Source organism: Medicago truncatula, chromosome 3, assembly GCF_003473485.1.
Source record: "Medicago truncatula cultivar Jemalong A17 chromosome 3, MtrunA17r5.0-ANR, whole genome shotgun sequence".
Taxonomy (NCBI): Eukaryota; Viridiplantae; Streptophyta; class Magnoliopsida; order Fabales; family Fabaceae; genus Medicago; species Medicago truncatula.
In genome coordinates, this window is record NC_053044.1 from 45668728 (window position 1) to 45681297 (window position 12570).

At 32.5% G+C, this 12570-nt stretch overlaps 1 protein-coding gene and 2 long non-coding RNA genes across 3 annotated transcripts; 2 read left to right on the top strand and 1 right to left on the bottom strand.

Annotated features, from left to right (window-relative positions):
- Positions 1–909: 909 nt before the first annotated feature.
- Positions 910–4621, bottom strand: LOC11428205 (probable LRR receptor-like serine/threonine-protein kinase At3g47570). The gene is made up of 2 exons (XM_003602296.4): positions 1892–4621; positions 910–1649 (listed from the first exon to the last, which is right to left on the bottom strand). Exons 1-2 carry the CDS (start codon positions 4602–4604, stop codon positions 1228–1230), a joined length of 3135 nt encoding a protein of 1044 aa, XP_003602344.1. The 5' UTR covers positions 4605–4621; the 3' UTR covers positions 910–1227.
- A 2366-nt stretch (positions 4622–6987) lies between these two features.
- LOC11430813 (uncharacterized) lies at positions 6988–7720 on the top strand. Its single transcript, XR_003010342.2, has 2 exons — positions 6988–7285; positions 7433–7720. It is a non-coding gene; the product is annotated as an uncharacterized lncRNA (long non-coding RNA).
- A 2726-nt stretch (positions 7721–10446) lies between these two features.
- Positions 10447–11938, top strand: LOC112420338 (uncharacterized). The gene is made up of 2 exons (XR_005645287.1): positions 10447–10814; positions 11167–11938. It is a non-coding gene; the product is annotated as an uncharacterized lncRNA (long non-coding RNA).
- The last annotated feature ends 632 nt before the right edge of the window (positions 11939–12570 follow it).

Below are 12570 nucleotides of genomic sequence, written 5' to 3' on the forward strand. Positions count from 1 at the left end.
TCTTATTTCATAATTGATAAGGGTAGCATATATGACTCTAGTAACCCCAAATCCGACGGTATGAAAAGATTGATGACTTAAATGAATATTTGCCATTTAGTTGGGTTGGCGAAATCATTTCGGCAAATTTTACAAACTCACCGTGATACCAAACATGCTTACTTTGTTTTAATCAATGACCACAAAGTAAAATGCATTACAAACTCTTCATTCATAATGTAAAGGTTTGATTCAGGCCTTCAATGCAATTTCAAGTATTTACAGATTGCACCCGCAAGTAGAAATATTTTCTCTGTGATTTCATCTCTCAAATTTAAGATAGAGGTGTATGCTAATTCTCGTAAATCATAATATCTAACATGAGAATGTGACTGTACTGTTTTAGTAATATTGTTCAATTTCCCCTTTGAATTTTGGTGGACATGGATAGATTCAGAGGTATATAATAGTCTATTATTAATAGTGCAGCTTTGGTTTTGTATATCAAAGTTTTGTTATATCCATAAGTATGTACATCTGATATATGCCTGCATAAACATGATTATGATAGTTGCATAAACATGATTATGATAGTTGCTATATGAGAAGAGGTTCTGTTAGCTTGTGTAAAAATTGATCAATTACATGAGAATTAGAAGTAGGGAAAGTGTTACTTAATGGCATGTAGCATATGGAAGCTTGGGAAACTCTTCTAATTCCTCCTCTTTTTCTTGTTGGATACGACACCAATATTGAAGTATCACATGGACTCTTAGCTTGGATACTAGTTTATCCCTTGGTTTGGTGATGGATAAACTAGCATGTGTGACATACTGACATCAATTTCTATTAATTGATCAAATTCTGAATATGGAGAATGCATTTTAAATCCTTTTCTGTGAATTGTTAGAAACTGGTACAAAATTACTATTTAATTGTGAAAACTGACTTTTATTGATGGTAGAATATGTTTACAACAGAAACCGAATTACACACTAAAGGGAATGCAAAATTCACACACAAACTAAGGGAAGAGATAGTCTGTTGTTACGAGACAATTCCTCAGCCACTAGCAATAGAAGTTGGTCTGATGCAATTTTGTTTGTCATTTTAAATACATTTCATAACTATTATGAGATTCCTATTCATATACAAATTTTTTTATGGAAGCACATGAGGCTTTTTACAAATATTTACAGATCGAACCGGTATACAGATTATACAAGTATAGCAGGCATCAGACCAACATCACAAGCCTAGTATAGACTGCTTAATTCCATGCAATTTTGATAAGGCTTCTCTCATGGTACACCGATCTTTGGGATGATGGGCTATACATGACAAGCCAACTCTCATAGTAGTAGCTATGCACTCCTCAGCTTTGTGCATCCAATGTGCGTTACTACCATCACTATAGCTGATGCTGCCAGACTCACCACTATGACTATCACTGCTTGAAATTTGTGTCGAATATTCGTATTGGTTAATAAGCCTTTGATCAACAACCTTTAGTAATTGCTTGTCATCCATGTCTGATACAAATCTGTTCATGCTTACTTCTTCTTTGAACATTTCGTTTGTTGGTTTTTCAGCTATCAACATCTCTAGTAGTAAGATCCCAAAACTGTACACATCACCACTAGTTGAAGCCTTGCCTCCTAAACCATATTCTGAAACATGTCACCCCAATATTAGATAGCTATATATACACAAATATATAGTTATGCATAAAAGAAGTGTTGTTGAATAGTGGTGCCATAGCGCTGTAGCATAGCAGAATTTGAACAAATTGCTATCGTTACACAGCGAAATTTGAACAAACCGCTATTTTCTGCAATATGCGGTTGATAACACTGGTAGAAGGTAAAAGAAAGTACAAATCGATGGAGAAGACTCATTAGTAAGTAAGTACCTGGGGCGATATAGCCGATTGATCCCTTCAGTTCTAGGGTGCTGTTATGTTTCTCTGATGGATTTTGAGAGAGAAACCTTGCCAATCCAAAATCTGCTACATGTGCAACCATATCTTCATCTAGTAGAACATTGACAGGTTTCAGATCACAATGGACTATTGGTGGGTCACAGTCATGGTGCAAGTAGTCCATGGCAGATGCAACATCAATGGCAATGTTTAACCTTTGCAACAAGGTTAGAGAAGATCCTGACTCAAAATCTTCCGGGTATAAACTCATCTCCAAATTACCATTAGGCATGAATTGCAAAACAAGGGCCTTAAAATCATCCCCCTTGTAGTCAGTGCTGGAGCAAGAAGTGATCACCTTTACCAGATTCCGATGCCTAACATTTTTCAAAGCTTCACATTCTGCACTAAAACTCTGAGAGGCTTTGCTTTGTTGCAGGTCAAGAACTTTAACAGCAAGTGTGGTGGTTTGATTTTCATAACTGCTGATGTTGAACACACCCTTGTAAACAGATCCAAAGCCTCCTTTTCCAACCATATTTGCAGCTGAAAAATTGTTCGTAGCAAGCCTAATATCACCATAGGATATATTTTGATGCAACCCTTTTATAGTAGTTGATGACAAACTTGTTTTCTCTGCCTTGTGTTTCTTCTTTAAGGACATTAGCAGCCAAAATAGATAGATCATTGAAGCAAACAAAACAGCCGCACCTATAATCGCTAGTATGATAGGTAGTAAAATGTTTCTCTTGTTTTTCTTACCTGCAACACACAAAGTGACTCCTAACTTGTGCATAACTTGATTGTTAAGGCCACATAGTTTGTTGTTACCTTGGAGATCAACCTGGCTTAGGTTCATAAAAATACCTTCCATAGGAACTTCCCCTTCCAATTTGTTGAAGGACAAATTTAATTTCACCATATACTTGAGCTTTTCTAAACTCTCAGGGATTGGACCAGTGAGACTGTTTGATGATAGATCTAAAGTCACAAGGGATGGCAAATCCCCTAGACTATTTGGAATTGAGCCACTAAAATTGTTTCTTGCCATCATAAGTGTTTTCAATCCGTTAACTTCGATTTTAGGAATGTTCCCTGACAGCTTGTTGTCCGAAACAACCATGGCCTCTAGCTGCTCCATTTTGAATTGAGGAGGAAGCGAACCGTTCAGAGAATTTCCATGTAAGTATAAAGTTGTCAAGCCAGAGAGTTGAAAAATCTCCATGGGTATGACACCAGCAAGCTTATTCATTCGCAAGTCCAGAAAACTCAATCTCTTGCATCGTCCGATACTTGCATGAATTCTACCTGAGAACTGGTTGTTTCCTATTGCTAGAATAAACAGATTTGTAAAATTTCCAAATATATCTGGAATTTCACCAGACAATCTATTTTGGTATATCAATAGCCTCTCCAATTTCTTGAGTGTTCCTAATTCTAATGGTAACTCTCCTGTGAAATAATTCTGTTCAAAAGAGAAGGATATGAGATTTTGAAACTTCTTCATTCCATGAGGAATGCTTCCATTTAGCTGATTATTAGCAACACAAAACTGTTGTAGATTGCTTGAAAGATAATCAACCGAACTTGGAAGTTCCCCGGTCAAGTTGTTATCATTGATCATAAGAATCTGCAACTGAGTTGAGTTTCGAAGGGATTCAAAGAACTGAAAATTCAATGATGTGTTGGAAGTGAGATAGTTTTTACCAAGAGTCAAATGAGTGAGGTTTTTCAAGTTGTTGAAAAGAGGCATTGGCCCATGAAACCTATTGTTAGAAAGATCAATAATTTGAAGATGTGATGAATTGGATATGGAACTAGGAATTACCCCTTCAAATCTATTGGTTGCCAAAGCAAGTGTCCCTATATTCGGAAAAGCTTCGCCGAAATTTTGTGGCAACTCGCCTGATAGATTGTTCTGTGTGAGGGATAAGAAAACTAAGGAAGATAAGTTGAAGATAGAAGTAGGAAGCTTGCCGGTGAAGTTATTCTCTGAGAGTTGAAGTCTTGAAAGATTGTGGAGATTGCCCAATTCACTTGGAATTTCACCCTCAAGCATGTTCCTTGCCATGGAAAGATTCTTGAGAGATAAGAGATTGCCAAAGGTTGAAGGAATTTTACCAGTGAGATTATTGACAGAAAAGTCTAAACTTTGTAGATTATGGAGTTGACCCAATTGTGGTGGAAGTGTGCCATTGAGATCGTTCATAGCTAATTGAATGACATTGAGGAGTGAGAGATGAGAAAATTGGAATGGAATTTGGCCATGAAAAGTGTTATTGGAAAGGTCAAGTGAATGAAGGTAAGTGAGGTTGGAGAGGTTAGAGGGTAGTTTACCAGAGAGGCCAAGTCCCCGTAAGGTTAGAGATTGAACTCTTTCATCAACTTTGGAACAGTTGACACCATACCAGGTACAATGATTAGAATCTTGTTTCCAACTGGACAAGGCATTGTTTGGATCAGTTACTTGTAATTTGAATGATAGAAGAATATCTTTGTCTGTGTTATTGTTGCAAATGATGACATGGAAATGAGAAAGTAGGAAACATAGGAGCAAAATAAGTCGTATTTGGATCATATTGATAGTAGTATAGCTCAATGTGGTTGGTAGTAGTAGGACTGAAATCCTTGTTTGATATTTGATGTCTGCTAAATGGTGCCTTTGGACTTTGGTTTTAGTAGTAGTAGGAAAAGAACTGGTCATAGTATTTTTGTATTTGGACGCGGTAAAATTTGAGAATTTTTTTGACCTTTTCAACTCAAAAGTGTGATAATACACAACTCATCGTTTACTTGAATATACTTTTTAGGCTAAGATGTAACATGTAACCTTGACAATAAAACACATATCACGATCAATAGACATATTATTTCATTTGCTTTGATCATAAAGTTTACAACAATATATGTATTATTGTTTGACATTATCTTTGAGCAAAATTAGTCGTAGGTTCTGTTGTTGACTTGCCGGAGATAGTATGTTTCTATGATTGATTATTTGGTACAAAATAAAGTATGAGTCTAATTAGTATTTAGAATATTTAATTAATTCGATGTGACAAACTACCCAACTAATTAAGCACTTTTGTCACGGTTAACTGAAATTTAATCATTATTATTATTAGTGATGTATGTGAGAAAGAATTAGTCTGGGCCACGGGGAAGAATTAGTAAAGGCTTAATTACTCTTTCGGTCCCTTAATTTATTTTTTGGTTTCGTTTTGGTTCCTTAACTATTAAAAGTTTCGTTTCGGTCCCATAATTTATTTTTGGGTTTTCTTTTGGTCCCTTAACTATTAAAAGTTTCGTTTTGGTCCCTTAACTTATTTTTTGGTTTCGTTTTGGTCGCTTAACTTATTTTTTGGTTTCATTTTGGTCCCTTAACTTTAATACATTCATCCTAACATAAAAGTCCAAAGTGGTTGACGGAGGAAGAGTTAAGGGACCAAAACGAAACTAAAAAGTAAGTTAAAGGACCAAAACGAAACTTTTAATAGTTAAGGGACCAAAACGAAACCAAAAAGTAAGTTAAAGGACCAAAACGAAACTTTTAATAATTAAGGAACCAAAACGAAACCAAAAAATAAGTTAAGGGACGAAAAAAGTAATTAAGCCATCAGTAAACAACGGGATGATAACGCTTCTAAACATATATGTTTCGCTATAAATAACTATTCTTCATGTGATTTTAATTTGTTAGAAATGACACCTCTCCAAATTACTTTTATTACTTTGTCTTCTATGATAGGTATTGCTGCCCAATCCAATTTTGACAAACGCCGTATTTTGTAGTTTACATAATTTAATTTAGAATAGTGATATTTTAGACATAAATTTAAATTAATACAGTGAATTTTTCTATAAAGTGTGATAAATCTCAATTGAATACTTAAATGATTGAACTCAAGTTATTATTAATGAACTTTGGTTAAAGATATATTCTTCAGAAAAATCCAAGTTTGAATTCTGATTTGGAATAATTTTCGGCCACCTTCTTATAAGCTCATTTAACACAAAGTTCTTGAATCTTTTGTGTTCTTAAACTAAACTAATTCATCATCTTTATTTAAAGAATATATCACCATTCTTATCAATTCCAATAGGTTGGCCAATGTTGTGTTGGTGTGTTTTTACCAACTCATGTGTTACATATTAATCATAAAAACATGGACTAAGAATAAGTTCATTATTTTATATATTAGGAGATTAGACTCATATTTCTTACTAGTAAAGATGTTGTATCTCGATCTCATGATAGTTCTAAATCACACTAGCTTGTTGGATTTTGTTGGTTTATATAAGTATCAATCAATTCTTAAAAACATCCATCCAATATAACCATTCAACAACTAAAAATAGTCTCGTATCTATGCATCTTAGGATCATAATTCACAGACAATCACTCTTTTGTCCTTGTGCCTAGGCACACGACACCCATATGTACGGTCGAACAACTTTGCTTGAGTAGATGTTATGTTAGCAAATGCCCTTAAGATACTTGGCAAAAATTTAAAAAAGAAAATAATTTACAAATTTAATGTATGAAAAGTTGCTTTTTAAAATATCAATACGTTGGATACACAAATCCTAAGAAAGAAAAAAAATCTTTAGACTTCTTTTTTTTAACAAGTGTTTTGTTAGCATTTCCTTAAATAAATTCACAGAAGTTGCATACAAGTTGAAGAAATTTTTTTTAAGGAAGTTGAAATTTTTGTTTGTATGTATATTTGACCTTTTCAACTAAGAAGTGAAATCCCTAAAAAAAAAAAAAATAGTGAGATGATAATATACAACTCATCCTCGTTTACTTTATTTTACGCTAACATCATCTAACTTTGACAAAAAAATACATATCAAGATCAACACACATATCAGTTCCCTAAATTTTACAACAGTGCATGGTTTGAGATTGATATCATCTTTTAGCAATATATAAGTCTAACTTCTGTTGTTGACTGCCATGCTAGTTTGTTTTTAAGATTGCATATTTGGTCCAATAGTATCTTACTATTAGTTACTGCGTTTTTAAGCGATTGAATTAAATGAGCAGCTGTAACTTATTTAGATTTTTTAATTAATTTGACGTGTGACATATATACTTCTCAATTGGAGTAATTATTTATTTATGTCACTAACTGTAATGCACAACAGTCATGTAATGTAATTTGAGAAGGAATCGGTCAGCAAAGGGATGATCATCAGCTTCTAAACATCTACGTTTCTCTATAAATACAATATTCTTCAACAAGTTATACATATTGTTAAAAATGACGACTCTCTTCAATGCCTCTAAATTGAAGTCGTTTTTTGCTCTTTTAGGAATACTTTTACTACTCATGTCATCTATGATGATGGTTAGTGCTGCTCAATCCAATTTCAAACACGGTATGTTGCCCTAGTGGCCTATATATTAAAATTGTGACAATCATACATACACTAATTTAAAATATATAACCATATGTATATCATGATCTTTTTTTTTTTTTTCTTGTTTGATTAAATGATTCATTTAATTATATATATATGGTGCAGGGCGGAAACTTTTCGATGATACACCCACTTATAGTCCATATCCCGGAGGTGGAGGATATCCATGAAATATTAAGTCCCGTGGAAGGTGTTGAAGTACTTATGTCTATAGCTATATAGTTCTAAATAAGGAGTTATACAAGTTATTTGTATCTTATTTGGCATTGTACTATTAGAATAATTTGGCAAGTCCAATTTCAACATGATCATATCATATTTAATATGTAATATGCGAGAATATCTACTTTCCTGGTACAATCGAGTATGTAAGAAGAATTAGTCTCCGCCAAATTATATAGCTTTTCATATATATCTAATTATGGAGTTGTACAATTTATTTCTATCTTATTTGTTAGTAGTATAACAATATATAATATCAAATATAATATCATTACCACAGCCACTTATGATTGGAGATGGTCGTAGCAGGTGTAACTTTCCTCCTCATTAATTCGTCCTTCAAAATTACTCAGCGAAATATATGAGGGATAGTATGGGATTGGGAAATGTAAACATGCCTTTATGGATGTATATAAGAATTTTAAATTTAATCGCTTTTGGTTTGGTTTGGTTTTTAAACCATGCACATCCCTGCTTAGGATATGAATTCAAAGCCACAATCTCTCACTTGTGAGCAATATGACTTTAGTTGATAGAGTTTTTCAAAAAGAAATAAAAGAGAAATGATTTTTCTATAACCACCAATTGATATCTTTTTACAACAATTTAACTCTAAGTGCAAATAAATCGTGTGGTTAACTATGTTAAATATATTTCTTTCAAGAAAAAGCTATGTTAAATATATTGTTATTGTTAATGGATATTGGACATCGAAACTCATTAATCACTGGCATAATTTCATTATCCACGAAATTAAACATGATTAACCATATTTAAGACACTTAGTGTGAGCCAATAGCAAGTATGTGAGTGAGATCATGTATGGCTATTTGTAGTGAGACACGGCGAGCATAGTTTTAAAAACCGGCTCAGACCGGCCGGTCGAACCGGTCCGACCTGGACCCGGTGTCTATGCCGGTTTGAGCCATACATTGGATCGGTTATGTAAATAAACCGGTAGAAACCGGTAAGACTCGCTAAAAACCGGATTAAACCGGCAACTCGGCCGGTTTTCGGAGCTAACCCAGTTCAATTATTTTTTTATCATAATTATTTATTAATTAAATTTATTAATGATCCATAATGCTGTTTAATACCGTAAATGGTCAGACTTTTTTCAGTCTTTTAAACTTTGTAGAAAAAATCAGAATTTGAAAATGTTGGGGATTATGGGAATCGAACCACACACATCAAAAGGAATAAGCGGGAACATACCACCACAACAATGAGTTGTTTTTTGTTTTTAAATGAAATTTATTATATATATTTAAGTAGATAATATTTTTCTTTTATGGTAAGTATTTCATTATTAGATATATTATTTACACAAATTACAATAATAGTAATATCTAATATCTTATCATCTCTCCCCTAGAAAACATATACACATCAAAATATAACTATACATATTATATGTCAGTTTTTTTTATTTTTAAGTGACCGAGTCATTGGTTCAATCCGATTTAATCGGGTTAATTACCTATAAATATTAAATCTTAAAACCGAGTCATCTAGCCGAGTTATTCGGTTTAATCCGATTCAGTCATGCGGTTCAACCAGTGACTCAGTGGTTCGACCATTAACTCAATGACCCAGTACCTTTACCGAGTCGATGACCGAGCCGAGTTTTAAAACTATGCTGGCGAGTATGCCGAAATTGATTGCTATCATGTTTTTATACATTAGTTGTTTAATGAATTTGAAAAATAAATTTTTGTTTATGCCCCATTTGAAAAATAAATTTTTACTGATCACAAAGATTCTATAACCCTAATACTCCATTTGAAAATCAAATTTCTCATTTTTCACCAATTTTATGGCATAAGACGGGTTTGAAATATCTGTAGGAATGTTTGGATTATAAAATCTGAAATGATTGTTTTTGTTTTTATGGGGTTTTTTAATTTGAATGTCTCCTATACATGATTTGAACTCATCTTTATCGAAAATTCATGGGAAAATTAAATGAATCATAAGTGTTTATATTTTCAGATTTTAAAATTCAAATGAAGGGTGTGTTTGGTAACACATCTCAATTAGCTTATAGCTTATAGCTTATAAGCTCGTTTGATAAAAAAAGCTCTGTTTGGTAATACTTTTTCACCATGAGCTTATAGCTTATTTCACGAGCTTATAAGCTATTTTTCAGAAGCTATTCCAAGTAACGTTTGAGCTTATAGCTTCTCATATTTTATCTCATTTTTACCCTTATTATTTTAATTAAAATCCATGTTTACCCTTTATAATTTATTATACTTTGAAAGAAAAAATGCTACTGGACAAATGTGACATATATACCTCCGCTAAATTAAAAAAAAAATATATATATATATACATACCTCCCACTGTGTGTTTTTATTTAAATGATAATATACCTCACTTTTTTTTTTTTTTTTTGCCTTCTTTTGAACCGTATAAAATTGTTTTAAAAATCTATGATTGATAATGCATTGATTTAATAATTCAGTCAAATAAATTTCAAGAAGGTCCCTTAAAAATAATCAAGAAGATATTATTCATTGTGACTATCAATTATTGCTTTTTTTAGGAAACTATCAATTATCGTTAATAATACATATAAAACCCTTTAATATCAATTTTTATTTTATTTTTACATATCAATTTATATAAACTTTATTACATATTAATAATACCCTTTTATGTCATTTTACATTTATCAGCTAGTTCAACCGCTAATTTTACCAAACACTTCAATTAACTTATAAGCTATTAGTCATCAGCTATAAGCTATCAGTCATCAGCTATTAGCTATAAGCTATCAGCTATCCGCTGTTTTTACCAAACAGAGTCGAATTTTCCTCCAAAAAAAAAAAACAAACAAATTGATTAAAAAGGCATTTTGAAAAACCTTAATTAAGCATTTATATTACAAAAGCTGAAAATAATGGCAGAATTTCGGAGAGAAGGTGGGAAAATAAATTCTCTTCTCCATGCATAGTTGCATTGCATGCACTACTACTCGTCTTTATTTCTCGTTTTGATTACTCAAGAACCTTCAATCTTCTGCTTCATACAACAAACATTCAATTTTGTAAATAAAAATTTGAATCACTGCGAGATGGAACTTTTTTCATAATCTGAACCCCCAAATCAGACGGTAGGAATCAATGGATGATTATACCTTGTATGCAATTTTAATGTGAATTCTTATTCTAATAGTATCTTTTGTGCTTTGATGACCCTACTCCCTAAATGCTATTTTGCATATGCCTTTGCTGGATTAGCTTACTGATAAGGGTTTCTGGTAAGTATCTTTATGGAATGCATAATTATTGGGTTCTAGTATAGTTCAATTTCCCCTTTGATTTTTTTGATTGATTCAAAGCTCATGAGACTGTATTTTATATAAGTATTCTCCATCCTTCCTAAAGTAAAGATTTTTCTGCAAATAGATATCCTATCCTATCTTGCTTTATATTCTCTAATAAATTAATTGGCAATATGATCTTTTCACAACAATTATCAAACCTATTCTTGGTGTATGATATGCAATCTGTTGGTTGTAATTTACTTCAAGATTTATTAGATGGAATTCCCTGGTCATCTGCAATTCAAGCTTTATTTGTATTGCGCTTTAATCGATGCTTTGGTTGCAGGATAGAAACTAGTGGCAACAATAACAGATTTTGGGAACTTTATCAAGTAGAGAATCCCAGGTATCAAGGTTGATTTGTTTTGGAATAATGCATGTATTTGCAATTGTGTGCTAGCATATCCTCAAGAACTTTGAACATGCTGCCAAATTTATTTGCAGTAGGATTTCGAATGCTGTAAACAATTCAGTTGTTGTCCATTGTCAAATTAACCATTAATAACTTGGTCGGGATTTAAAGGTGATTGCTTTGTTATAATGACTGTACTGATGTGTTTTTTTTATGCAATAACACTTTCTGCCAATTATCTCAAGCGCCGGCAAATTCATGATGCTGTTATACAACTGCAGTTCTGTAATTAGTTGGAACAAGAGTACCTCTATGACTTATGTGATGTATTTGGGAGATTGGTGCTTAATGCAGTTTATTTTGGTTGCCTGAAACTTATTCAGCCTGTAAGCTATAGTTGGTTAGCAACTAACTAAAGGCTAATTGAGTTTAGCTATGTTTCATCCTTTAATATTTTCCCACAGTTTGTGCTGAAGTCTAGATCTTATGCTTATTCACTAAATAATAGACATCATTAGTTATTCAATAGAAAACACAACATTGGATGCTTTTGAGTCAAAAGTTACTTATTTTAAAGCATTGATCATGAAGAGTTAAAGGTTTCTGTGAATGATCAACATGTTATCGAGATTACATGTTTTGGTTTTGTGTATCAACGATTTTTTATGTCCTATAAGTATTAACAATTTATATATGCCTGCAAAAATATGATTATGATGATTGCTGTATGACGAGAGGTTCTATTATAATATGCTTTCAATTCTTGTTTGAAAATTTATCAATTACATGAGAATTAGAAGTATGGAAAGTGGTACTTGAGGGCATTGGCATGTAAAGTTGATTTTGGATGGGGTTAGGATTAGCACCTCATACTTTGATCGGTATATGCTATTATAAGTCTAAAAATGAGTCATTTCAAAAATGACAAGTGGTTTAGGATATCATAGAAGTATACGGATGATCAGTTAACAAAACCATAGGTGATGATGCAATATATGACTTACAATTTTAAAACCTAAACCCTCAGACTTTGTCTCCTTTAGAATACAAATATTTTTTTGTCTTTGGTGTAGAACCAACTTAAGTCTTGTTCTGTATATTATTTTATTTTTTTGTCTTCAGTCTTCTATTGCTATTTTAGTTTGTTTAAATACTTTGCTCTATTGTTCTATGCATTCAAGACTAGACGTGAAGGAATTATTGTGTTCTCTTGTGCTCTAGTTTGATTAGAATTGATGTAATTGTTTTATCACAATTTTTAGTTTCATACTTTAACTTTAGCAGATTTGACTTCCCACCAATATGTCACCATTCCCTAAACTAAACCACCTAAATCAA

Coding starts and splice junctions, on each gene's coding strand:
- LOC11428205 (XM_003602296.4), bottom strand. CDS start 4,604: ATGACCAGTTCTTTTCCTACTACTACTAAAACCAAAGTCCAAAGGCAC. Junction 1,650..1,891: donor AATCGGCTATATCGCCCCAG/GTACTTACTTAC, acceptor GACATGTTTCAG/AATATGGTTTAGGAGGCAAG.